General features: G+C 43.4%; 1 protein-coding gene and 1 pseudogene across 2 annotated transcripts; one reads left to right on the top strand and one right to left on the bottom strand.

Moving 5' to 3' along the window:
* On the top strand, positions 1 to 15,244 carry LOC306737319 (carbohydrate sulfotransferase 11-like; the record flags this gene model as incomplete). Its single annotated transcript, XM_079219038.1, has 3 exons — positions 1 to 94; positions 9,894 to 9,973; positions 14,399 to 15,244. 3 exons carry the CDS (start codon positions 1 to 3, stop codon positions 15,242 to 15,244), a joined length of 1,020 nt encoding a protein of 339 aa, XP_079075164.1.
* Positions 15,245 to 18,655: 3,411 nt separating this feature from the next.
* LOC306737084 (solute carrier family 41 member 3-like) lies at positions 18,656 to 25,328 on the bottom strand (annotated as a pseudogene). Its single transcript has 6 exons — positions 25,135 to 25,328; positions 24,130 to 24,237; positions 23,300 to 23,371; positions 22,435 to 22,486; positions 22,157 to 22,303; positions 18,656 to 18,807 (listed from the first exon to the last, which is right to left on the bottom strand). The product of its transcript is annotated as a solute carrier family 41 member 3-like (transcript).
* Between the last annotated feature and the right edge of the window lie 1,019 nt (positions 25,329 to 26,347).

The following is a 26,347-nucleotide window of genomic DNA, read 5'->3' as shown; positions in this document are numbered from 1 at the left end:
ATGAGGAAACCCAAAGTCACCCGGGTGGGTTTCGCCTTGTGTCTGGGGTGTTTCATTATGGTCCTCCTCTACTTTAACAGCAGCCTGAAGCCAGGTGAGCAGTGGACTTTCTTCTATTCATGTAACGGACCTTACGCTGTAGCAACTGTCTTTCTTCTTCTGACATGAAACAACACAACATGCCAACAGCGGGAGGCATGGAGAAGGAAAGACCTCCACCAGAAATACAGTCAAGAATGTCAAACAGTACAGTTATTGTATCACCACCTCCTCCAATAAGTCCTGAGGTCTAAGTTTTCACATCCACTCGCAGCTGAACTCTAATTGCTGAGATCTATTTCAGGATGTAGAAACATATGCATGAAAAAATGGACATTAGACATATCCCAGCCAATCTAAACGTATACAAATATTTGATCAAAAAGATGTATTGCATTGCATTGGCCATTAGAAATAAGTGTCATTCCATTTTATATATATCATATTTGTATTTGTGCCATGCACCGTTCGTCAATAATCAGACCCCAATGGGCTTGAATGGAGGAAGTGTGAGAACTGCTTCATTTGAAGCCATTCACACCATCAATCAAGGGATCCCTGTGTCTCTGAGTCTCTGTTGAGTCCCAGTACAGTATGTCCTCCCTCCCCTCCAATCGCGTTCCCTACTTCCCACCCTCTCACCCGGGTGCGCTGGAGATCCACAGATCTCAGTGGGGGAACCGTTTCATCAGCAAAGCGATTAGTGAAGTGTTTCCTGTGCTATGTGGAGAAAGGCTTGGAGAGGTCGCAGCTGGCTGGCAGCGGGAGCCGGGTCGGCCCTCGCTGGGATCTGTTTCCAACCTCTTCCAGGGTCCCTCTCTCTGCCACACACAATGGCCTCATTCAGACATGCCAAGCTATATCATGGGCCAAAAAAGAAAAAAGCTCATATAGCCCCATACTGTGTTGAGCAGATTTTTCTTTTTTTTTAAAGAGAGATCAGTCAGTGCTGGATATTTACGTGTGATGTACGAGCAGGGGTGAGGACTGTTTCGAGCTATTATGAATCTATGAAAGACCAGCCTCACGTGGAGGCAGATTCCATCCCATCATTGCTTGAAATGTGCTGTTACGCCACAGAAGTAAAGTTTGGGGGATGTGGAAAGCGTTCAACGTTAAATATGGTCGGGCACTGTTCCTCAGTCCATCGTGCTCGATGCATTCCAGGTTTTGTTTTTTGTGCTGATGCTTCACTGATTCGATGTGCCTCCCTTTTTTTTATTGTCCTCCTCTGTTTTTAATGGTCCTTAAACACACCACTGTCTCTCTGATTCACAATTTAACATTCCTTTATTTAAACTCTGTTGTACCTGGGCTGTTTTTATTTTGGCCATTCATTGTTGTCCATAAGAAAATACCTTTTTTAAAGGGAATATTTACATGTAATAGCGGGAAAAACACACAGATGCAGTTAAATTGCGTTTAAATAGACATTTCAACAGAGCCCATCGTTAACGTCATTAGTCGCACCTGTGCTTCTCCGGCTAAGACGAGTCAAGTGGAGCCTTTAGAATAGTGTCACGTTCACCGACAGAGTCGATGAACCTCTTGTGGTATTAACAACCTCGTAAGTGAACATTTCCTGCAATATCCGAGTTCACAAGTTGTGGCCATTGACTTACTGAGGGAATAAATCAAGAGAGAAGTAGGGTCATTTTCTCATATACTTCTTTTTGCAGCCAGAGGAGTCGCCCCCTGCTGGTCAGTACTCTCTACAGTTCTCACTGCTGGCATGGCATTGTTTATAGCAAAACTAACTGGTGAATTTAGCATTCAGCAGCTAAAGAGCTGGATTTTTGGGCTTCAACACTAACTTTTAAAAGTGGTTTGATAGGCTGGCAATCAGGCACCAGCATTTTTGTAACTGAAACTGAAATTATGGTTTCCATTTTTAGTCACCCTTGAGTAATTCAGCTTAATAATGAAAACGTCTTTGGTTGCCACTGATGGCAACCAAAGGCCAAGAATTGGTTGCCAATTTAAAAAAAAAAAATGGTAGCCAATGGCAATCTGGCATCCCTTACTGTCGAGCCCTGTATTTCCTGCAGGAGTGACTGGAGACCAAGACGGAGCTAAAAAGCAGACTGAGTATTGGACACAGACACAGACGGTGTAGTGCAGGCGGCACTTTAGCGGAACAGATCAATAAAGGTAGTCCTCCGTCTGCGTCCACACGGGATCCATTCACAGTATTTAGAGTAGGTCTCCTGCTTTTGGCAGCGCTCCGAGTCCAACACACAACCACTGCAGTTACCGGGTTGCATTTACATGCATATAGTGCCGAGTACGAGCCGTTACGCAGGCCTGGGCAGACAGCTGGAATTGATTCTCATAAAAAAGTGTATCTGTTCCATCGTAAGTGCGTGGAACGTGGAAATGGAAACGCCTTCTGTGTAGACGATCCATCACATTTACCAGTTGGCCCGAAACCCAGCCATTTTCCATAACCCGCTGAAAAGGTAATGTCATATGTTGCGTTTTGGCTTGTGTCGCCCCCATGTGGCCAATAAATCAGACAGTTAATTCAAGAATCACTACGATCACTGTGGCACAGGTTATGATCCAGCAGAGCAGCGTTTTTAGAAAAATTGGATGATGCTGCGACACAGCTAATGTGTCAACTGACCTCCAAGTCGTGTTCTATTCCTGGATGTCCGGGCCCTCATCAGGACTGGGATTTTACTTTCTTTCTACCAAGGAAAGACGAGACAAGGGGCTGTGCTGTGAGGACACGGGGGTTCGCCGTCGTGTGCACACGCATGCGTAGATAAAAGCAGGTACATCGGCACCAAACAAGTGACTGATGAAACATCTGAAGGTGATTATTTAGCGTTTAAGAGGTTGACCCTGGGATTTGGGCGGCTCGAACGTGTCTCATGTTTCAGCCATTAAAGCTGCCCGTCAGCTTTAAATCAGTTTAAATTAGTTTCAGATATATGCAGCCGCTCTGTCCATATTTGCATTTAGAATGCCTCCACCTCCCCTCGCTCGCTTCTTCTGGGCTAAAGGTCGTATTGTTTGTTCGACGACTATATAAAGCTGCAAGCGAGCGCCACATAACCAAGGAATGCGCCGCCAGGTCAGAGTAACACTGTCAATTTGTCATGTCTTCTTTTTTTAAAAACATTTCTAACAAAATAGACCTTGAAAAAAACAAGGCACGTGATAACAATATTAGCTTTAATAATAGTTTAGCTTGTAGCGAGTACATATCTAAACATACACCTACACATACTGTACATGCACATATACATATATGTATATAAACATACAGAGATACATACATCTGCGTACAGCAAACCCATACCTTTCCTACAGAATAGAAACATAGAATAGAAAATATATATACACATAATATATAATAGAAATAAATACATTAATAGAAATAAAATAAATACAAATAATGAAAGAAACTGACTTACAAAAGGTTGGCATTGTATCACAGCAGGATTAGTTCCAGATGAGCAAAGTAATTGCAAGTCCTCGTATTTTCTCACAGTCTTGTTGCAAAAATCCTTCTTCATTGTTTAAACCCTGAGGTAAAATGTAACACTGGTCCACCCTCATATAAAAGGGTCCATTTTCAGTTGTAGATTTGCAGTCTTTTTTTTTTCTTTCTTTTAATTGGTACTCTTTTTGCACACAGGCTTTTGCAGTGCAAAGCTAAATTTGGGATAATTGCATAGTTGCAAAGTGGGTTTACTGTACATGTCGTGTATGCTGCACTGTCATGGACCCCGAGAATGGAAATATAACTTTTACAGAACATGCGGTGCCTCCCACAATGCAAAAAAAACACCTCTTTAACCAGTGTTTTTTTTTACCCCTCCAGTGTAAAATCGTCCCGTTGGTCTCACATAATTTCCCTTGTTGTCAATACAGTCATTATCTTGATTTTTACAGAGGGATGCGCCTTACATATTTTTGTAGCTCTTTGAGAATTACAAGGATTGTTGACTCATCGTTTGTCCCTGAAGACTGGACTCATCAAGATGTGTGTGTGTGTGTGTGTGTGTGTGTGTGTGTGTGTGTGTGTGTGTGTGTGTGTGTGTTTTGTGTGTGTGTGTGTGTGTGTGTGTGTGTGTGTGTGTGTGTGTGTGGGTCTTATCCACGAGGGCAGCTCTATAAAGTTTACTCAGACACAAGGACCGAGGAGGCAGCGTGGGTCTGGAATGTGGTGGTTTTACTGCATTGTCAGGATCGTCTCCTGTGTGAATGTTACTGGCAACATGTACAGTGGTTCCTGGGGAATAAAAAAAACCAGGAACCACTGTACATGTTGCCAGTAACATTCACAAACACAGATGTGAGTTGATGGTTATCTGGCAGCTAGTTCTTTGCTGTATAATTACAAGCAGAATCGCTTGGTTCTTGGAGCTACTGTACTGGAGAGGTACCCACATACCCCATACCTTTACTTGTCTGGGCCTGACTCGAAGCCTTAAACGAGTCTTAAAAATCAGCACTCCAGCTTCGTTGGAGCACCTGCAGTGCACTAACCAGATTAGCTCCAGGGCCTCTTAGGAAGTAATTTGATGCATGGCATCAGTCCCCTATCCCTGAAGTCTCATGAAGACTTGTTGACGGGACTTTGTTCCAATTAAAAACAGACGAAATGTCCACAAAGGTACCGTGTGACCTAATTTTCGAATGCTGTCGTCGCCAGTTGAAACCCGTCCAGTGTCCAAACTGCTGTCAGATCCTCAGCCATCCTGGCGGGCGGTTATCTAACGTGTCAGGATGGCCCATCCAACCCATTCTCCTGCAGCCAGCTGCATATGTATGACACAGAGCTGTGGGGAACGGATGAATTCACCAAGTACCCCTGCAGGGTTTTTTTGTGTATGTTTTTTGTTTTTAACGGACACCATCTGCTTTCATAGCCAAAATCCTTTCGTTCTTTCACTGTTGACATTGCTCAATAAGTAACTCTACTCTACTGAAGTTTGTGGGCCGCTCCGTGGTTCACAGCAGACAGTCGATCCACCACTCGGATCCAGACTGAAGTGTGTCTTGACAAATATCGGATGTATTGCCATGAAATATAGATACAGCCAGTCAAGTTCCCCAGAGGAGGAATCCAAATGACTTTGGTGATCCTCTAACTCTTCTGATTGCCACCATGAGGTCAGAGTATTCAATTATCCAGTCAATGATGGGCTTCATTCATAGTAGTTGGTTTATGACCAAATACCTGCAAAACTAATGGCATTCCTTTAGTACAAAGGCAGCTGTGGCTTCTCTCTAAAAACCACAGTTAACATCAGCCTCCTTGTGGTAATTCTGATTTAGGAGAGTTGGAAGTCCCCAGTATCTCACACTTTATGATAAAATCAGTGCTGATACATTATGAGATTTGAAAAAGAGCAATGCACCCTTCCATGTGGTTTCACTCGTTCACTAAAGGCCACCAATACGTGATGCAGCAACTCGAGCTAATGACAGCAATTTAAATGTGAGTGACTACAAAGTTAGCAGTGATGGGTTGACCTCCTTGGTGACCTCCTTGGAGTAACCAAAATACGTGCGTGTATGAATGTTTTTTAAACACAGGAAAAACATACAGTATTTAAGAGATATAATCCCACATCAGTGGCCTTTCTGTTTTTTCTTTTTTTTTCTTCTTCCTGTTATGTCACGGTTGGTCCGGGGTGGGAACGGAAGCAGAGCCAGTAAACAGTAAACATTTGAATGTCTTTTAATGTCTATTATTTATCCATTCTCTCTTTCAAACCCTCAAACCGGACTTGGTGATTATTGGAACAGTGGAAAGACTTGAGGTCTCTGGGTTTGTTAAAATCCCCAGTGCAGGTCGCATAGCATTGCAGCAGAATAGGGGCCGATAAATAAGTGTGACCAGCCAAGTGTCATGTTCCCATCACTGCTGATGAGAGCTGGAGCCGATAAATACCCGTGACTACTGCGGAGTCATTTGTGCCGGGCAATGAATGCCAGTTGTAAGCGTTCTCACTAAAGACAAAAGCCAGATGTTTGTTTTTGTTTTTTTTGTCAAGCGGTAAAGAGGCCTCTGTTTTTATTCAGATTATGCAAAACCCTGGTTTTCAGTGAACACAAATGGCAACCTCCAAAGACGGACAGGTATTCATGCCACACGTCGGGCACTTGACAGAGTGGAGCAGAGTTTGGCATGCATTCAACTTTCCAGTTAATTATTTAAACATGGGAAAGGATCCAGAGGAGACCGCTTCTGGTTATCGCACAGCTGCACATGTCAGCTTTTCTTTTTTTCATCATAGCTGTGTTCGTTTGCGGAGAGATTTTTGCAACTTTTTGATTTGCAGGTGTGCCGGAACGTGCAACTGAATACGAAAATAGGTCAACTAACATTCCCATTGGATCTGAACAACATCAGGAAGACTTGCATCTCACATCTTGCTTGCGTTCATCTATGAGTCAAAAAAACGGACACAACACCACCCACACGCCTTTACACCCCTTACACACACATTTGCGGCCTTAAAGGATCAGGCTTTCCTCTTGTACAGTGTGTCTCTCAGTAAAGCTGCTCTTTGGCAGGAGAGGCCAAGGAGGAGGGGGGGAGTTTTCCCCAGTGGGACCTGAACACAGAGCTCCGTTTATTGCCCGGACAGGAGGAACACACATCGGTCTTTCTATATTTTGCATTTCCGAAGCCCTCGGTTCTGTGCGAACCAGGAGGAATGCTGCAGGGTTTTGGGTCTAGACGGGGTTAAACCAACAGGACTACTCCTTCCTTTGAATAGGCCGTAGGTGATGTAGGTGAATCTCCTCAGTGGAGGAATTCGAGCGAACAGCTGAGACAGTGTTTGGTTGGAATATCACACGATTTGAGCTCGCGGCTTGGGAAGATGCCTACAAAAGCATTTTCCTTCACTTGTGGAGGCACTTAATTTCTTCTTCAAGCGTCCAAAAATACAGGCCCACCTTTTTCCCCTCCAACTTCTTCACAATGCACACTGTCCCGTTCCCTGCTTCAACCCGATATCCATCTGGATCATTATTATCTACTTAATAAGAAAATTGGGGATTTAACATTTCCTCTCTTGCAGAGTAATGCCACATGAGCAGGGGGAGTGACGACACACAATGCACTCTTTCAGCCCGGCCAAAATGCCATCTCAGCTTGTTGTGGCTTGTTGCCAGGTATTTGTCAGTTCCAAAGTAATGTCAGACGCTCCCTCTGCTGACTGGCGTTTCATTTGAGAGGGGCAGAAGCGATGGTCCTGTTGGAAGGGCTTTCCTGAATCAATGGTAGTTTCCCTCGAGGAAGTGGTAATGTGTTCAGAAAGAACGTGCCAATGAAGCAGTGTGCTACTGTTTTTTTATTTGGGCAAAACTATTGTTAACGAGAGGAGATTTCAGGCCGTCTGAGTTCTATTTCGCAGGATGTATTGTGCTTCGTAGAGCAGGAAATACATCCCCACCATAAATTGTTGAATATTTACTGGGGATGTAAATACAGAATTTAAAATGGTGAAATTGCCAATGCAATTAATTGAATCGCAGCAATTGGTTGATTTGCTTCAGGGAACGTAGATCTATGTGCAAAGTAGAACTTTCTTCTCAATAGGGATGCCGCTGTGAGGAAATATTCCCACCGGTTATGTTTTATGGTCTATTTGACTATAACTCATGCTGTATTGAAGAAGACTCTAAACTAAAGGTTGAGACATAAACTCATGTTTACAATGTTTACTGAGGGAATATATTTTCTCATAGACTTCTATACAATCTGACTTCTTTTTGCAACCAGAGGAGTCGCTCCCTGCTGGTCAGTAGAGATACTTCACGTTTTAAGTAACTTCCTCATTGGCTTCCCTCTGCAGAACCGGAAGTTGCCGCCTGGTATATAGACACGACGTCACCACACTCAGTGAACTAAAGAAACACGGTTTAATTTAGCTGTTGGAGTTTCCTATAACGCTACACAAAGTTGTCCACTGTGATGGATACAAAGCAGTTGGCTCTAACTCAGCGCGGAATTTCACTCATAAGATCTACTTTGTATCCGTCATATACTCATATATTCCTCTGTAATTTGGTCTTGAACTACACATTCAATACTGCACATGTTTCAATGGCTGTCTACGGCGAGAGTGTGTCAGTGGGTTTACAGCTCATAAGCTGCTTGGCACACATGACTGGCCGATCCCACCTCAGTGTGGAAAGAGGCAGGCAGACACACACACACACACACAGCTGTAGGCTCAATATTGTGACATCACTCTCGTGCCGTTAATGGGCCCCTGAATGAATGCCACTGATTAGCATTAAGTTCCACGTACTTGTAAATTCAGTTGCATACAGATGACAAATGTCACTGCTGCCTCAGCAATTTTGGAACTGTCTGCATTAAAGTGCAGCGTGGATATGGATTATTTAATGAGGCTACTTGAAAGCGTTGAAAACATTCTGATGTTAATGGGACTTTTACATTAGTCTGAATGATGACACTGCAGAATGACCGTCACAAGATCTGTGAAATCAGCATATTTTCAACATTGCTTCAGGGCTGCTTCTTGCAGATGTCTCTTCAATTGTACTGTGTATTTATTGGCAAGGCGTGCTCTGGGACTTGTGTGCGTTTACCGTCTATGAATTTTGCCTCAGGCACGGAACCAAATATGTTGTCCGTTCAAGAGGCGTGCTGATTGGGGATCGGCTCGGGGTGTACTGCTTTATTTTTCTCCAGAAAAACTAGTCATATGCAGTGTATCGTAAATTGCAGCAACAGATTTTGGCAATTTCCTGAACAAGTGTCTTTATGATTTTGAAAAGTATTGTTTTAATGAAGTTATGAAACCACTGGCAGGGGCTGACTTTGAACAAGGCATTTGTAAGAAGACTACTTCTGCATTGTTGGGGGGAAAGCGGGTTTTCACTTTCCTGTCAAGAGCCAGATCAAAAGATTGCCACCCCTCCTGTGTCTGACCCCTCAATATACGATGCAACACATAGCCGTGAGCTGGTTCATGCTTAACTTAGCTTATTGGAAGCCAAACACGTCAAATACATGTTTGTGATAACTAGTGAGCTTTGGAGGTGCTGGCAGGCAATTTGTTTCCTTTGGTCAGCGAGCTCACCCATGTTTTCAGGCTTTGAGCTAAGCTAACTATCTCCTCCATATTTAATGTAGATGAGAAATGAGTCATATTGATCTTCTAACTCTTTTCAATATAAAATCGATCCAGAGAATTGGACATGGAAAGCAATCTAAAAAACGGTTGGTCAATGCCAACCTTTAGGAGAGGTCATGTCACATTCTGTCTCCACTACATCCAATACAAACCAATAATATTCTCGTTATTGTTCCCACGATGAATGTTTTATTCTCGGTGTTACTGCAGATGGCTCTCTTGTGTTTCTACTGTTTTGTATTGACTCTTTTCTAATATCAAAGTGGTGCACCACGCAATCTCTGCTGCCAATAGACTCAATAGGTGGATGTGATCCTTCACAAAGAACAGAGGTTGAATTTCAGATTTGTCTTACTCTGATTAGAAATATGACCTGCGTTGAATGTGGAAGAAGAAAGAATCATATCAAATTCTTCACATTATTAATGTGTCAAACCTACAGTGGCTGTTACATATTCTATATAGACTTTAGGTAAAGCATCACTGTAACAAGACTCAAGTATTTTCCTTCATTTGCTTTTCATCCCAAAAGAACAATATTTAGTTTGATAGTCAATGGAGTTGGTTAGTGCTTATTTGTATTTTTATTCATTTCCCTGTCGTACTATTATGGGCCATTTCACTATGTTCATTGTGATTGTTGCCTTAACGCGAGAATTCTTTTTTTTGGAAGCTCTTTCCGTCCGATTTCATGACCGATGTGTTCTGGTTCCTCAGCCTCGGAGCCGGTCGGCGAAAGAAGCAGTGGGCAGAAGTCGCGGAGGAGCCCTCTTCAGACGCTCTATGATGGCGACCAGGTCAGTCCTCTCTCACCACACACAGTCTGCAGAACAACTCCTCACTAAGCATGGGACTGAAGCCATTCTGTAAAGTTGTATTCAAACGCATTTTCTCATGGCTCACTCATGCATATTTTAGAAGGATAAACTCAAATCGAGCTCTGATGGATCAATTCAGACGGGCACTGTTGCCAAAGGTAATGATGGATGGAAAATGTATTATCCTGATTTCTGGTGTGCGTTGTACGTTAGGACAGAGCCTGGAAAGGCCCAAACAATAACTGGCAGACAGCGGTAACCACCAGCAAGCCTTTCCAAATGATCTCCGTCCACACGGCAACCTTTAAGAAAGCACATCACATGACCGTTTACGTACACTGGGAAATGCGCATGGCAATGTCAACAGGAAGCAGCTTTTCTAAAAAGATTTTTTTTGCTTGGGCCGACGACGAGGTCGAACTGTTGCTCAGAGTAGCACATGAGTGTAAGGTGGTCAGCTGGCTGTTTGTTTTCTTCATGGTCACATGATAGGGGGGGCATTCCCTGAAGAATCTGGGAAGGACACATCGTGACTGCTAAGACCCCAATCAAGTAGTGAACTCGGGCGTCTCTACTGACCAGCAGGGGGCGACTCCTCTGGTTGCAAAAAGAAGTCAGATTGTATAGAAGTCTATGAGAAAATATATTCCCTCAGTAAACATTGTAAACATGAGTTTATGGTCTCAACCTTTAGTTTAGAGTCTTCTTCAATACAGCATGAGTTATAGTCAAATACACCATAAAACATAACCGGTGGGAATATTTCCTCACAGCGGCATCCCTATTGAGAAGAAAATTCTACTTTGCACATAGCTCTACGTTCCCTCAAGCAAATCAACCAATTGCTGCGATTCAATTAATTGCATTGGCAATTTCACCATTTTAAATTCTGTATTTACATCCCCAGTAAATATTCAACAACTTACGGTGGGGACGTTTTCTAAACTTCTCCGTTTACGCCCGTCCACACCTGGACGTAACCTCGGGAACGTTTCCAAACTCCTACGTTTTCTGTGCTCTAAAACTACGGCGTAGTGCGGATCTCATTTTAAGATCTGCCTGAGACAAACAGTAACTGTGTTGCAAAAATGTGTGATATTGTGTGCAGGTGTAACATGCTACTGCTGAAGGAAGCTGGGGCCATATGAATAAACTTTGATTCAAAGTTTCATATATATATATATATATATATATATATATATATATATATATATATATATATATATATATATATATATATACACGTATCTAAGTGAAATATCTCAACATGTACTCGATGGATTGGCACAAAATTGCGGTTCCCATAGATATATGTTAATGACTCTGGTGCCCCCCACCCCCCCAATTTATAAAAGACTTTTTGGGGTAAGTTGTTTTCAATATTTGTCAGCGTACTGTTCATGGTTTGTGTTAAGCTAACGTTAGCACTCGTTTAAATAAATAAAAAAGATGCAGTATACTGCAAAGATTCTCTTGTCGGGTAACAGCATGGCAATGCAGGTCCGCCTTGTGTTTTATTATGCCAGCAAAACGACTTTCTAGTCTTCTCTTTTAATTAAGCTAAACATGTCAGCCCGGGTCACTGTGTGTGGGATGAGCTCAGCCTCCGTGCATGAACCCGAGTAGGAGTAAACAGCGACATGTAAGTGGAAGACTCTCAGCCATCAGCATCTTAAATCCAATCACCAGCCCTTATGAACCCAGTGTGGGTAACCAAGCGTCGGATACACAAACCGTCCCTAATCTGTGTGATGTCTTCATCTTTGTGATATATAAAATCGTCAAGTATAGTTGCACTGATTCATCGGGCGGAAGGAAAAAAAAGCCATCTTTGTTGAATTACGCCGCTGACATTTATTAGGGAATATTTAATTGTTTGACACAGTACTTCAGTATTGTAGCGCACGGCATGCTGTGTAAGTTTGTGTCGGCTACAAGAGGGATGTCCCGGTAGTACGTCCAATATCTGTAAGGAGTGGATCGGGTTGTTTTTCCCAAAAAAAGATGGTACATTGGGTGTGTTGGCAGATTACTAAAGTAGAGAAAAAGCAATCTGACTGGAGAGGCAGGAATGTTGAAAGGAGGCTTTATTGGTCTAATTGCTCCTCTTGTACAGCACAGGGTGACATTTTTACTGGGTGTGAAAGTTCTGAGAAAAGCAGAGATTTCATACACCACTACTGTTGAGCAAGACTTGAAACAAGTCCCATGACCCCTTTACAAGTCCGATCATCCGCCATCGTGTTCATACTGTACATGCACATCTGCCATGAGTTGGCAGAAAACGGGAAAACGGGACAGCAGATGATAATCGCACATTTGTTACTCCTTAACGTCAACAAATGTGTTGAGTTATCTTTCTTGTCTGCACAAAAAGACTGTTGGCTTTTGAAAATGAAAGGTTTCAGAGATGTTCCCCCCACCCCCACCCCGACAAACGCCCCTGGGTGGGGCTCTAACTAGTCACTTTATCCCATCATCTGTAAGCCCACGGAGCGCAGCAGTGCTGCAGGGCTCGGCAACAGCTGCTCCTGGTTAAATCTCCTTGGGAGGAGGGAGAAGAGGAGGAGGGGAGGAGAAGGAGGGTGTTCCACACCAGAACACAAACCCGCTCCAGCAGCCATCATTTACTTTTTATTTTCTCTGTTACTTTCTACTTAAACGCGCAATGCATGTCTCTGATGTGCAGCAAATGATTTAGTGAACAAAATGAATTCAGCTCCAATGCTGTGTTATTGATTAAATCTGTGGGCCACGGGTCACATCAGTGGTTTTTAATTAATGAAAAGAATAATAAAAAGATCCCAAACTAAATATAACATATTGTGTTTCATTAAAGAAAAAGAAAGAAAACTCAATATGTTTCCCTTCAGATTCCAATCTCGCATCTCAGTTGCTTCACTGAATTTTAAGCTGTATTTATTTATTTTGGGCTACTTTGGGACAGTGGAACAGGCTGTAGGTAAACAAACAAGCCTGACTGATGTTATCACCGCATAATCCTATTGGTTATGTCAGCAAACAACAGGAAGCAGCATCAGCATTCATTATTTGGAGTCATGTTGCTGGCCACCTGATGGAATTAAGTCCAACATCCGCTGTTCTTTTAGCTTTTTCTCCTTAGAATATAGTATTTGGCTCTTCAGCTGCTAAATGCTCCACTATGTTCACTAGCTCGTGTGTGCCGTTTGGTGCTGTGCTGGTAGTGAACAGTGGACTTATTACAGCTGCCAGCTGCTGCAGCTAAAAACAGTGTTGGTGAGAACGGGGACAATGAACCAAATCCAAACCAATCCAATAAAACTGCCACCTTTTCACAGCCAAACACTTTAATGTTTTGAGTGCTCTTTAATCTAATTAGAAATCATAGGATAAAACATTCTACCTTATTTTTTATTCTTCTTCTTTACTCTGCTTTTTTCTTCCCCCGAGTGAATTATGGTTCAGCTTTTCGCTACATTTGACGCATGTGCATGTGCTCAACATTCCCAAGAAGACTTTGGCATTCTCTTTTGCCTTGCGGTGCATCCTGGATGCTATTTCGATATCCTCGGGGAAAGAAACGCACTGAATCCTGCATATTGCTCACATGAAGGGATTAAAGTCAGAGAGGGTTATAGAGAGAGAACACAGAGTACACAACCGGCTGCTTGCGAGAGGGGTCAATGTTGGCGCTACGGTCTTTGGCCAGTCCCGGCGTATCCTTGATGATAAAGTCTGCCAGTAAACACAGTGCCACACATAGTGTCAGGCACAGAGTCAAACCGAGAGACTCGGGGCTCCGACCGCTGCAGTGGTGAGCCAGGCTGGGTAAATGAAAGAAGTAAATAAGGCGTTTGTGCCATGAGGAGGCTGAGCTGAACTGGCTGACCCGTGATTTTATCGAGGCAGTGGGATGGACCGCGACTAAGACCTCCATAGGAAAAGTATCTGTAAATATAATTACTCAGGTTCTTGGCAATGTGCAGCGTATCTGATCTACTTTTAAAGGCTGACTTAAATTACATGAGCTTTTCTCTTGTCGCAAATGCTTAAATTCCACAGAGTTTGATCAAAGTCTGTCTACACGTCTTGCAGAGTACTACTGCATATGCAAAATAAAAGTTGTTAAAAGCCCTTAGTGTCTCCGGAGGGAGCTGTGTGAAGTCAGATAGATGGCCTCAATTGATGTCAGCGGTTCAGTTGCATTGCGGTTAATGTATGCCACGTGTTTTTATAAAGGAGAAGCAGGGTCATCTTCTCATAGTCTTATATTATGCAATAAGACTTATTTTTGTAAACCGAGGGCATTTAGAATTATGCAAGTTTGAGGAATTTTTCTTTTTAAAAATAGACCAATGATTCAGGTTTTCTTACTGATAATTAGAACTTCCTGTTTAATACTTATTTTCCTTTTCCCTGTAGGTGGAGTCAGCAGTGCAGGCGATCCATCAGGGCCGACGGGAGGTGTTGGAAGAAGCTTGCCGCTCCTACACCCGCAAACGCAGAGTCCTCATCCCCGAGGACCTGAAGCACGTCATGGTGGACGACCAGCACGGCTTGCTGTACTGCTACGTGCCCAAAGTGGCCTGCACCAACTGGAAGCGGGTGCTCATGGTTCTGACGGGTGTCGCCGGGTCCCTCCGAGACCCACTGGCGATCCCCGCCAACGAGGCACACATCCCAGGGAACCTGCGCACCCTGTCGGAGTACTCCACCTCACAGATCAACCAGCGCCTGCGCTCCTACCTGAAGTTCGTCTTTGTGCGTGAGCCCTTCGAGCGGCTGGTGTCTGCATACCGCAACAAATTCACACGGAGCTACAACACCGCCTTTCATAAACGATACGGCACGAAGATTGTGCAGCGGCACAGGCAGGACCCACAGCCTGAAGCCCTGGAGAGAGGGAGCGACGTCTCCTTCGAGGAGTTTGTGTATTACCTCGTGGACCCGGCGACCCAGCGCGAGGAGCCCTTCAACGAGCACTGGGAGCGGGTGCACTCGCTGTGCCACCCCTGCCTCATCCACTACAACGTGGTGGGTAAATACGAGACGCTGGAGCAGGACTCCCGCTACGTGCTACAGCTGGCTGGGGTGGAGGACCAGGTCAGCTTCCCCACCTCGTCCAAGAGCACCAGGACTACCGGAGACATGGCGGCCCAGTTCTTCCACAACATCAGCCCCTTCTACCAGAAGAAGCTGTACAACCTCTATCGCATGGACTTCCTGCTCTTCAACTACTCAATACCAGCCTACCTTAAGTTTAGATGAGGCTGGGACATTCGCTCATCCACGGACTGGACTTGAACATGTGGAGCCTGGACTTTTGAAAGGACATTTTTTGAGTGGGTTCTCTCTGTGTGGGCCTTATTACGGACACTGCAAATACTGTTGAAGATGGATCTTCCAAAGTAAATTAATTTTTACAGACTGAAAAAACTTCCGCAGAAGATACAAACAGGAGAGGAAGTGTAATCACCACATGACACTATTATATTTTACTATAAATGGGGATCCAGCGGACGTCGGTCACTGTCTTTTAAAGTGTAAAATAACGTTCAACTTTTGGTTTAATTTAATTTTGCCTTCTGCCGTTTTTAAAAGTGTAATTCACACGACAAATGTAATCTGCAGTAGCTAAATGACAGTATTGAAATTGTGTTCAGACAGTGAATGTGTCCAAACGTACGTGCCTCTGATCGTGGGCCTTATTTTCGACAACTTTTGTAAACTGTGACTTTTTTTTGTGCTGTAGGAAAAGATTTTTGTGTAACAATGACATTGTCTTTATTTATTGTGTTATTGCTGACTTCGCAAAGTCAGACAAACCAAAATAGATCTATAGTTTCTCTCACAATTTACAAATAAATGCATTTCAGCGAGAGTTCATTTACTGGTTTGAATATTGGATTTTGGGATCCGTTTGGAGACAGCATTCCTGACACTTATACACTATACAGATATCCTTCAGAATACAGCAATCACGACTTGCATGTCAGTCTTTTATTTAATTTACAAATCATAGCTGCAAAGCTGTCATCTAGAAGTTCTTACAAATGTGAAAGCCAACTCCGGTTAAGCTTGATGTTGCTGCGAAAATAGAATTATTACCATCTTTGGATGCTATTTTCTGATCAGAAAAGACAAGAATTTTTCTAAAAGTGCATATCAAACATCTGAAAATGCCCTATACAGAGAGATGCATACTAATTAATTTGTTCACAAAAATAGCACAAAGAAATATCTGTATTGTCAATACCTGTAACATATGCTAACAAGGAGACAGTTAAGTACAACAGGCTATTTTCAGTGACACTGTGCTGTAAAAAACAATAAAATAACAACAGAAATTTGGCAACGGCACACTGAAGGCTTATCACGGTCTAAAGGCACAAACCTACGTTTAAAAAAACAAGTTCAAAATCTTAAGATACATTTACACTCTGTTATATATAATTATTGCCTAATACAATCATCTGCCATCTAACATGTAACAGCTGACAATTGGTGTGCAGGTGTGTCCACAGTTAACAGTACAGTGGTTCAGTGGTTCTACGGTATTCCCACTTATGCATTTTAGATGGGAGGTGTTTCTACAGAGCCAAGCTGCGTAGCATTGAGACCAGTGCAACCCCTGGGATCAGTAGTATAGACTGAAACTATAGACCACAGTGAGCTGTGTGAGTGCAACAACAAGTCCATCTGATTCTTTCTAATTTGAGCCACATTGTTTCCACTTCTCTTTTTGCATTCCCTCATCTACAGTACGCTGTTAGATTTGTGTTTAAATCCTGAGCACAGAAAGATATTTTGAGCAGAGAGCAGAGAAATTATTTCCAGACAAATCAAATCTGAGAACAAAGTGCACCTGTTTGACTAATTTCCTCTGCAAAATAAATTTGTACCTCCTAAATAATACAAAAATAGAATAAATGACTTTGTCGGACAGTGTGCTATATCTCATTTCTATGGCATGCTATCAGCTGGTTAATAGTAATTGGCATATCAGCTAGCTATTAAACTCGCTAGGCTTTTACATCTCACATCTTTTACATGCACTTGTGCTGCTCAGTAAAAACATTTAAGAGCAATAAAATAAATAAATAAAATAATCATGCCTTGGCTGAGTAGCTGACAAATAAGAAGTTAGCCAGCTAGCTTAGTTCGCCACTGCTTATCTGCCATCTGTCAGCTAGCGTATTTACCTATCAGGATAGCTAGGTAGAGACTCCCAAACTGATTTTGGTTCATACAAGCTATGTAACCAACACAATTAAACTGCTTTAATTCAGCTGTGATGTCCCTCCCATTTACCCAGTTTTCCGCTACTTCCTATACTAACAATCGTATTGAAGACAGAACAGCAAAAATCACATTACCTACTCCAACTTTTTTTACCTGAAATTATTGCTGGTTCAGAGAGTAAATTTGACCCCTGGACCATTTGTGTTTATTCACCCCGACCAGCCAATGTTAAAGAGTGCTGCAGGAGTCCTAAAACCTGGAAATGAATTAGCATTTTTGCAAATGGTCGGTGGTTAACGCAAGCTTAAGATATTTTAACATTTTACGAGATAGAATAGTAAATATTGCAGTTGTAAATTTTAAAGTTTGTACATTCTTTAAAAAAGCCAAGTGGTAACGTGGCTTAAAAACGAAACGTCATCACGCCGAACACTGCTCCGCCTTGAGCTTAGTGGCGGTGAGCTGAATTCATGCAACTGCGTAGCTTGTTTATAGCCTAACGTTAGCTCTTTTCTTTCATAAAAGTGGTGTTCATTCGTGCAGATTATCTTGCTGAACAAAACGTGTCAGTATCGGGAATGGAAAGAGCTTTTTGTTGAAGGGAACCAGGACGATGCTAACTTCCGGGTTGGCCCACAACAACACGTTGTCCCTGCAGCACTATGTCCAAACTGTACTTTTGCTGTGAGCTAGCTAGCTTTGCTTTTACTTGCTGTTGAGACACACAGTAACGCTGTGTCCGGTTGAGGCAAACTTGAGCAGAGACGTTGGAAGAGACACAGCCGGTGTCCAAGGGGTTTGAGAGGATGCAGAGCGGGGAATTAAACAGCAAACTAGTAAAACTGAGAGAGGCTATTCTGTGCTCTTACAGTGATAATAAACAGACAAATGCATTTATTGAGCGCAGAATAAATCTTTGTTTCCTCAAAATAAATGATTCTTTGTGCAATAATCCGTCAACAGAATAAAATGTATGTGCTTCTGTCCCATTTGGACGCTCAGTGTTGAGAGACAAATAAAACGCCATAGATGTGTTCATTATTCCTCACTTTGCTTCTTATATCCAATGAGATTTGCAAGTTTGTTTCAGCTACTTGCATGTAGGGAACAGTACAGTCAGGGTGGGCAGCACCACACGTCGGTGCCAAACTCCAGTCCCTGTAGAACCGACTGCCAGAATCAGTCTGAAACTCGGTGTCAAGAAACCAGTCCCCAGCAGGTCACCCAGAGCTGTGAGGTAGGGGATGGAGAAGTTGTCTGGATCCAGTCCCCTTCGCCACAGCCATCGCACCATCAGGCTGACCATGTAAAGCAAAATCCCCACCTGGACAAAGACAAAGGATGGGTATGCTTCCAATGAGAGGATTGGAGATTTGCGTAAAACATGGACTTTTTTCTTCTGGCTGAATGAGCAACACAACTTTTAACGGTTCATCTTTATTGAAGCAGAGCTGTGGCCAGGTAGCAGATGATGAAGGTGGGCGTCATGGCAGTATGGCCTCCCTGCAGGAGGTGGATGGTGCACAGGAAGAGGAGGTGACCCAGGACCACAAGAAGGATCAGGACTCTGGCCGATTTGGAGTTCACATCTGGATAAACATAGAAAGAGAAGTAACGAGCTGGTCAAACGCACAGGTCAAAAATGGCTGCTAGTTTTCGTGACAGTTGTCTGTACTTTCCATGAAAGCAGTAGGCTTTAAATATTCTTTTTTATGGCCACTCTGGCCTCCAGATTAACCTTCATCCCCTATTTACATTACATTACATTTAGCTATTTAGCTCTGGTTTAATCTCAACCAACTCCATGGGTGAAATACTGTTAGCTGCTAAATGTTACACTACATTATTCACCAGCTAGCTGCTAGCTTTATCTAGCTGCTGTTGTCTGGTACTGGACATGTAGTGTATAGTAGGTGTTTTTTTATGTAACTAGTTTGTTAAAGTTTGATGCTGGACATGAAACGATTAGCTAAAATTCCCTAAAAAGCCCAGGAGGGCTGCAGACATTGTTGCAGCTCTCGTTTGATTCATCAATATCAAAATAATACTGATTCATGTGGCTTTAATAATACTCTCACATGCTTGATTTGGAGATCATGTCTTTATTGCAAATCTCTCAGGAAGGGCTACACCTGTACACTGCCCCTTTAGTGTATTTGTGTTTGTTTGTCTTACCTAAGGAGCAAAGGGCAGCACATGGTCTAGGACAGTTCTCACTCATTTTAATTAGAAGAGTTCCAGGAACTCTCCCGGAGTGGAGGTAGGTGGACATCCAATTTCCCCCTACACCTGGACAGACATGGAAAAGTGGAGCGCTGATCAACTCCATAAAAAACATTTGATAGAACTGGGAAGATTGAGCTGAACATGGCAGTGTGGAGGGTGGAGTTGCCTGGTTGTCCAAGACAAGAGTAAACATTCTTGGAAAAATGGTTCAGTATCCAAACAGCAATTTAGCTGGCTATCTATTCAGAAGATATCCATAATCACAGTGTCCCAGGAGACTTGTATTTTATTTTTCTCAGAAGGCTTGGAAAAGGCAGTCTGGATGTTGTGCTATTCATTGTGACACTGCTCGCCCCTCAGGCTGGTTTCATTAGGAGCAGAACAAAACCGCTTGGCTCGCAGAGCTTTGAAGCACATAGATCATTTAAACAAAAAAACAGGAGTGCTTCTCCCAGTACAGGAATGTATATGTACAATCAAAGTAATTTACTTTAGTATTTCCATTGTAGGCTACTTTATACACCTACACCACTACATTTCAGAAGGAAATAGTTAACTTTTTACTGTAGTACATCTGGCAGCTGGACCTACTAGTCACTTCACTGATTCACATTTTACAGAAAGAAAAACACATGATGCACTTACATATGCCATACTACAATCTACCCAGTAGTATAACAAGTATGTATCTAAAAGAGGACATCCTGCGTAAATAAAGTAAAAATGTATTGCTATACTATTTTTAGACTATGTTTCTTCTACTTTTACTGAGGCAAAGGATCTGAATTCTTCTTCCACTGGTGGTTTCTGGTCAACAGGCCAAGAGGGAAGAGTGCTGAATTGGAATGCAAATGCATTTCCTGTACTGGGGGGGCAATGCATGCAGGAGTCTTTGGTAGCACTGCGGCTGGCAGAGATGCAACGGGACCCAGTGAATGCATAGTTGGCATTCGGATCAGGCTTGTGGTTTATGTAAAGACCATTGTTATTGCTCTCTACTTAGTATTCTGCTTTGTGGGCACCTAACTTCTGTCAGTGAAGATCTGGCCCTACACGCCTCTCTGAGCTTCCTTTGAGGGGGAGTGCTGCTCAACTTCAGCAGCACTTTAATACCTTATGATTGATTAATAGCTCAAATTGAGGCCCTTTTAAATACTAATGGGATTAGCTGCTGGGCGTCCCCATGCTCCGACAATTTCTAGTTGACATTACTGATAATAATGAAGCTAATTATGAAGCTTGAATGTCATTCTTCAAAAGATTAAGGCTGCTGTTGAAACCATAACCTCAAATCCCAGCTCTCCTTACTCCTTCAGGAAAACATGTCAGGGTTCATTTATTTGCACAAAGCATTCAGAAGAAATTTCACAAATTGTTTCCCCTTCAATTAAGGGGATTGTGTCCACAATAATGTTTACTTGAGGCAAAATTAATCTGAGTTAATTTCATCACTTGAGGCCTCTAAAAGTACTTAAGCACAATTTAGATGCATTCAAAATAGCATCCAAGTAAGAATAAAAAAGTATAATCAGAAAAAGATACTTCAATTATCCAAAGTAAAATAACTGATTATGCTGAAGGTTTCATTTTGTGTTGATTTTGGTCGACCCCTTGCGGATAAAAGCATTAGTGTTTTTACGGGAACGAAGACCGCATTTCTCATGAGCACCACCGCTTTTGTAGCGTAAAAGTATTGATCTGGCATTTATTTTGGAAGTGACTGAAAGAAAGAGGAAACTTAGCTCAGCCACCCTAACCCTAAAATATTACTTAGGTTTTCCCACACAAATGTAAACCATAAATCACTTGTTTATTTTGCAGGGAATCTGGCCGGGGGACAGGCATTAAGGTGTCATATAGAAATAGCCAATCTTCTCGCTGATGGTCTCATTTGCTTATTTCGGTCATAGAGAGGCATCAGTAATATATTGAAGCTATTTGATAACCAGTTAAGACCTCCTTGTGCTATAGCTTTAAGTGTTCAAGGGATTTCGTCTTCCACTCACCATTGATGACTGAGTGAACACTGCCATACCTTCGAAGTTTGGATTGCTCACTGTCTAATCCAGAATCAGTCCACCAATACTGGGAAGAAGAAAAACATATAATAATAATAATATAAATGTATTTAAATGAAATGCACACATACTTCAATATTTCAGAACACTTGTGATCAGAGGAAGAAGTGTTCTGAAATCGCTGGATTCCCTTGGGGTAGTGTCACCTGCTGATGGACATGGACTTCAGGACCTCTCCAGTAGGTGGAGAGCGACGGGCAATAATGACCCACGCTGGGATAAGGAGCAGGAAGAATCAAAACAACGCAGGAGGCAGGTACCACGTGTCTGGAGAGCAACGTAGCACAGAATACATAAATATATAAATCTTTGATTACACCCTTCAAATGATATAGAAAGTTATGTTTGAACGGAAATTACATTTTTCGATGGCAGACAGTGGACAACAGATTCCATGACAGAGATGATGAAAGTGTTGTACTGCTGCAGTCTGTTGGCAGACTTTTGTAAGAATCAAAAGTGGACTATGCTGCCCTCATCTGGCAGAAAATACTCCTCAATCACAACGTTGCTGTTGCTATGCAGTTGCAAACATTTGGATCATATTTGCTCTTTCTCTGCTTAAAAGACCCTTTTGCATCACATACTCTGATTTGATTTGGTTGCTCTCTTGATGTAAACTGTGATCTCTGACCTCTGTAACAGAAGAAGAGGCGGCTGACACCAGCGAGCAGAGACAGAGTGATGAGGTCTCCGAGGCTGGCAACGATCGGAGTGGCCACATTGTCTGGGTTGATGCCCACTTTTCTGGATCCAATAAACACTGCCACCATCACCAGACCTGACAAAGAAACAACACACCAAGCTCACTGTCCTCTAACTGACCTGGATATCATACAGACAGAGCGCAATTAAGCCCTGCCCAAGTAATAATCGCTCTCCATTGGCTTTGTCTTGCATCAAGGTGCTTACTTGTCACTTTCTTTTTGCTATAGCAGACAACAGCACAAATGCCTAAAAGCTGCTGTGTGGTGGGATGCACAACTAACAGGGTAAAGAAAACCAGGACTACATTTTTACAAGCTGCTGAACCCATGAAACCTGAGGCTACAGGCAATAATCAGCAGGAGGAATGGGAAAACGTAAATATGCCTAACGTCTAGTAACTGGCTAACACATAGCTAACATTAGCTTGCCCTCAGATAACTTGTCCTAGCCCGTCATCATTGGCAAGCATGGTGCTAATGACAAACTAATCCTTTAACATGATGAACGCTAATGTTTTAGCTAATTACCGGATAGCTAGCTTCAGGCATTTAGCGTTAGCATTTTAGCTCTTGGTTGGCATAGTGTTTTCCCCTCTGGTGGGCGTGTTTTTCACAGTATGGTGCATTGCTCTCTCTCTCTCTGTCTCTCTCTCTCTCTCTGTTGATTTCATTGTTGACATTTTTATATCAACAACTACAACTACAGAACCCCAAAAATATGGACAAATAATAGCGTACTTATTTTACAACTCTCAGAATATTGGTGAAATGTCTTAAAAACAAAACACAGGAAATATGTACCTTGCTGCATAGTAGTTAACTAAAAAAAAAAAGAAATGTTAGCTGGCAATGGAAGAATCAGCCCAATTATGTTTTTTCTTTGTGCTCCACTAACTTATCATAGCTATCATTTGGACACCACCTCCGTCATCTGGTACGTTTAATAGGCTGAGATGCATTAATGAAGTGAGAGGATGATCTTATCACGCCAGCAAAGCTCCTTTGGATTTAATTGAATTGTCTTGAAGCCGTGATTGAGAGTGTTATTAGCAGGATGGAGAGTGTGTCACCTGAATGAGGGCCAGATTACAGAACACCATCCTCCACTGCAGCTGAGCCTCATCCATCTGGCCTGTGTTGGCCTGTGGATGGAAACAGGTTGGCTTAATCACATTTCCCAATCACGTGGGAGCTGTGTTCAAGTGTCCATGTGCAAATGTATTCCCCACCGCTTGTCAGCAGCACGTCAGGGTAACCCTGAAAAATGCCCCGATCGGTCGACAGGGTGCACAGCTAATGAGCAATTATCTCTCAGGCTGCAGCCTGGGGGTTGCTGATAATGAATCATTATCGATGGATGCTGAAGTTGCATGTCTCGCTCCGTTAAGCTTTACGGTTCTCCGGGTTTCGCGTGGAACTGGCTTTAAAATGTCCTCATGTTAGGAAGCATGTAGGAAACAGAATGGTGACATTGCATTTTTTAAGGACGAGTCACAAATTGCAAGTGGAGTTGGTTGGGACTGAACAGATACTGTCTGCAAGTGTCTGCAAACAATGTATGCATGTTATTTTAAGAGCAAAACCCACACGTAAAAGACACAATTTTGCTCGCACACCTGGCAAAGATAATTATAACTTAAATAAAAAAAATCTAATCTCAGACTAAATCTGAGCACATATTTTAAATGACACTTGTTTACAGATTTCTTTGAGAAAGAATATATTCACATAATTTACTGTGATGTGGAATTTGGCAAAAAAAATGAAAAAAGGGGATTGTGGCGGCTACCACTTTAGTAAACATTCACTCAGTGACTCAGTTCAATAGTCAATATAGTATTCTACGTGCTTGTGCGTGTGAGTGTGTGTTCTGTACATGTGTGCGTGAGTTTCCACTCACTGCTGTCGACATTCTGGATGCTGAGGTCATCTGAAGATTCCCATTCAGCCCCACCAAGGCTGGCACCAAGATAATCACCTCTGAGATCTCCTTGAACACCTCCCAGTGCTGAAAAACACACAGCGGTCTCTTAATGCACCTTGCATTCCCAGACACACACATTGGGTAATGTGTGTGTGTCTGGGAACACACACATTACGTATATGTATATATATATATAACGAACAATGTGGAACAAGGTCAAAGAGAAAGCTATTGGACTCACTGATTTGATAAGACCCCGTATTTCCCTCATATATGGAACTCGATCTGACAGCTCCCGATGCTAGCGGCTTGCTGACCTTCTGCATAATTCAGCCGGGCGTCAGTCACGTCGAGCGGGTGAGGTATTCACAAAGAGGTTAAACGGGGAGAGAGCAATGAGGTGGCTCTGATCTATCTGATCTGTCCGACTCGCTTTCTGATACTGCTGCGTGCTGTAGGCTCTGTTGTCTCAGCCGGATATGATCCGACTTCTTTCACATCACATAAGCATCACATTTGACCTTCGGCTGCCTCCGCCTGAAGGGTAAATGAAAGACTGCACCTATGGGGAGTGGGGGATCATAAAACAGGACCTATTATATTTATTTTTAGTATTAAATAGTCTTGCTGATTCCTTTGTGTCAAAAGGAGTCAGCTGAGGTGGTTCTGGCATCTAATTTGGATGCCTCCTGGACGCCTCCCATTAGAGGTTTTCCAGGCACGTCCAACTGGTAGGAGACTCCAGGGAAGACCCAGGACATGCTGGAGGGATTATATCTCCCAGCTTGCCTGGGAACGCCTCGGGATCCTCCAGAATGAGATGGAAAATGTTGCGGGTGAGTGGGAAGCCTGGGTCAGCCTGCTGGACCTGCTGCCACCGCGACCCGACCCCAGAGGATAAGCGGATGGAAATGGATGAATGGATGGATGTCTTGCATTTAACAACAAAAGACTCAACAAAATAAATAATGTCCCACATACTTGCACTACATCCATGACTATTTGGCCGCCACCATGCCCAGGTACGGTACCAGGTACGGCAGCAGGATCTGGGCTGTGATGATCCACAAGCTCACTGGCGGTAAGCCGTGGGCCGAGTGGGTCGGTTTGCACGTGAAGCCGCTCAGCTTCTTCCCTTGGAAATGCAGCTCCAGGGCGAGATGGGTCACCACCATGGCCGATGCCCTGTTAACCCATCTTTGTGATCTTCAAAAAGTCACAGCTGATGGTTTTTTGCTGAAAACCGGTTTCCATAAAGAAGTTTTGCGACGACAACCTTCTTTGGCCCTTCACCTGTGACTCCAGCTCTGACAGGGCAGCAACATAAATGGTGGACTAGGTGGAGGGAGCTGCTTTCATCCACTTGAATGGATCACACACACATATTAAGACACACACACACACACACATACACACACACACGGGTCCACTTGACAGCAGGTCTGTGAGGCCTCTTCTGACACAGCTACCTCTGCACACACACATACGCACACACCTACACGCACACACACACACACTACGGCCACACACACTTTCCCTCCTCATGCCTCACTCTTCAGCAGCCGGGCGGCCGAGGCGGAGCGCTGGAAGCCCGGTCTCTCACGGGGCCAGAAGAGTGTCCAGGTCCTGTGGGACAAGGACATCCAGAAGGCCAGCAGCTTCTTCTCGGCCCTCCTGTGCTGCCGCTCCTTCTCCTCCCTCTCCCTCTCCCTCCACACCTCTTTCTCTCCCTCCTCGCCGCCGGGCTGAAGCCCCTCCTGAGCTTGACCACTCTGGAGCCCTCTCCTCATTTTGACCGTCTGGGGGCGAGCTCTGCGTAGTGGACGGAGTGGGACGTAAAAAGGCGACTGTCGTCAAGGTTGCCAGGGGCTTCCCTCTGATTCCAGACGGATAGACGAGTCGTGACGGTGCTCTGTGGTGGAGGGGGACAAGATGGAGGACAAGACGGAGGACAAGATGGAGGACAGTGGCCGAGTGTGTGAGATGATGCTGGAGAGACGCTGACCAAACTGTATCAGGACTCTTCTTTCTTCAGTTTCCCCCTCTTTCTCCCTGTTTCTTCTTCTTGGGATCAGTTTAGAGGAGAATGCGGTTGTACTGTTCGCCTCTTTGATAGCTCCTCCTTTCCCCGCTCGTGATGTCCTCACTGTGGGTGACGCACTGAGCAGCAGCAGGTGCTGCACCTGTCACCGAC

This window comes from Taurulus bubalis (assembly GCF_910589615.1).
Source record: "Taurulus bubalis genome assembly, chromosome: 5".
In the NCBI taxonomy this organism is placed as follows: domain Eukaryota; kingdom Metazoa; phylum Chordata; class Actinopteri; order Perciformes; family Cottidae; genus Taurulus; species Taurulus bubalis.
Note: the sequence above shows the minus strand (reverse complement) of the source record. Positions and strands in the feature narration are given on the sequence as shown.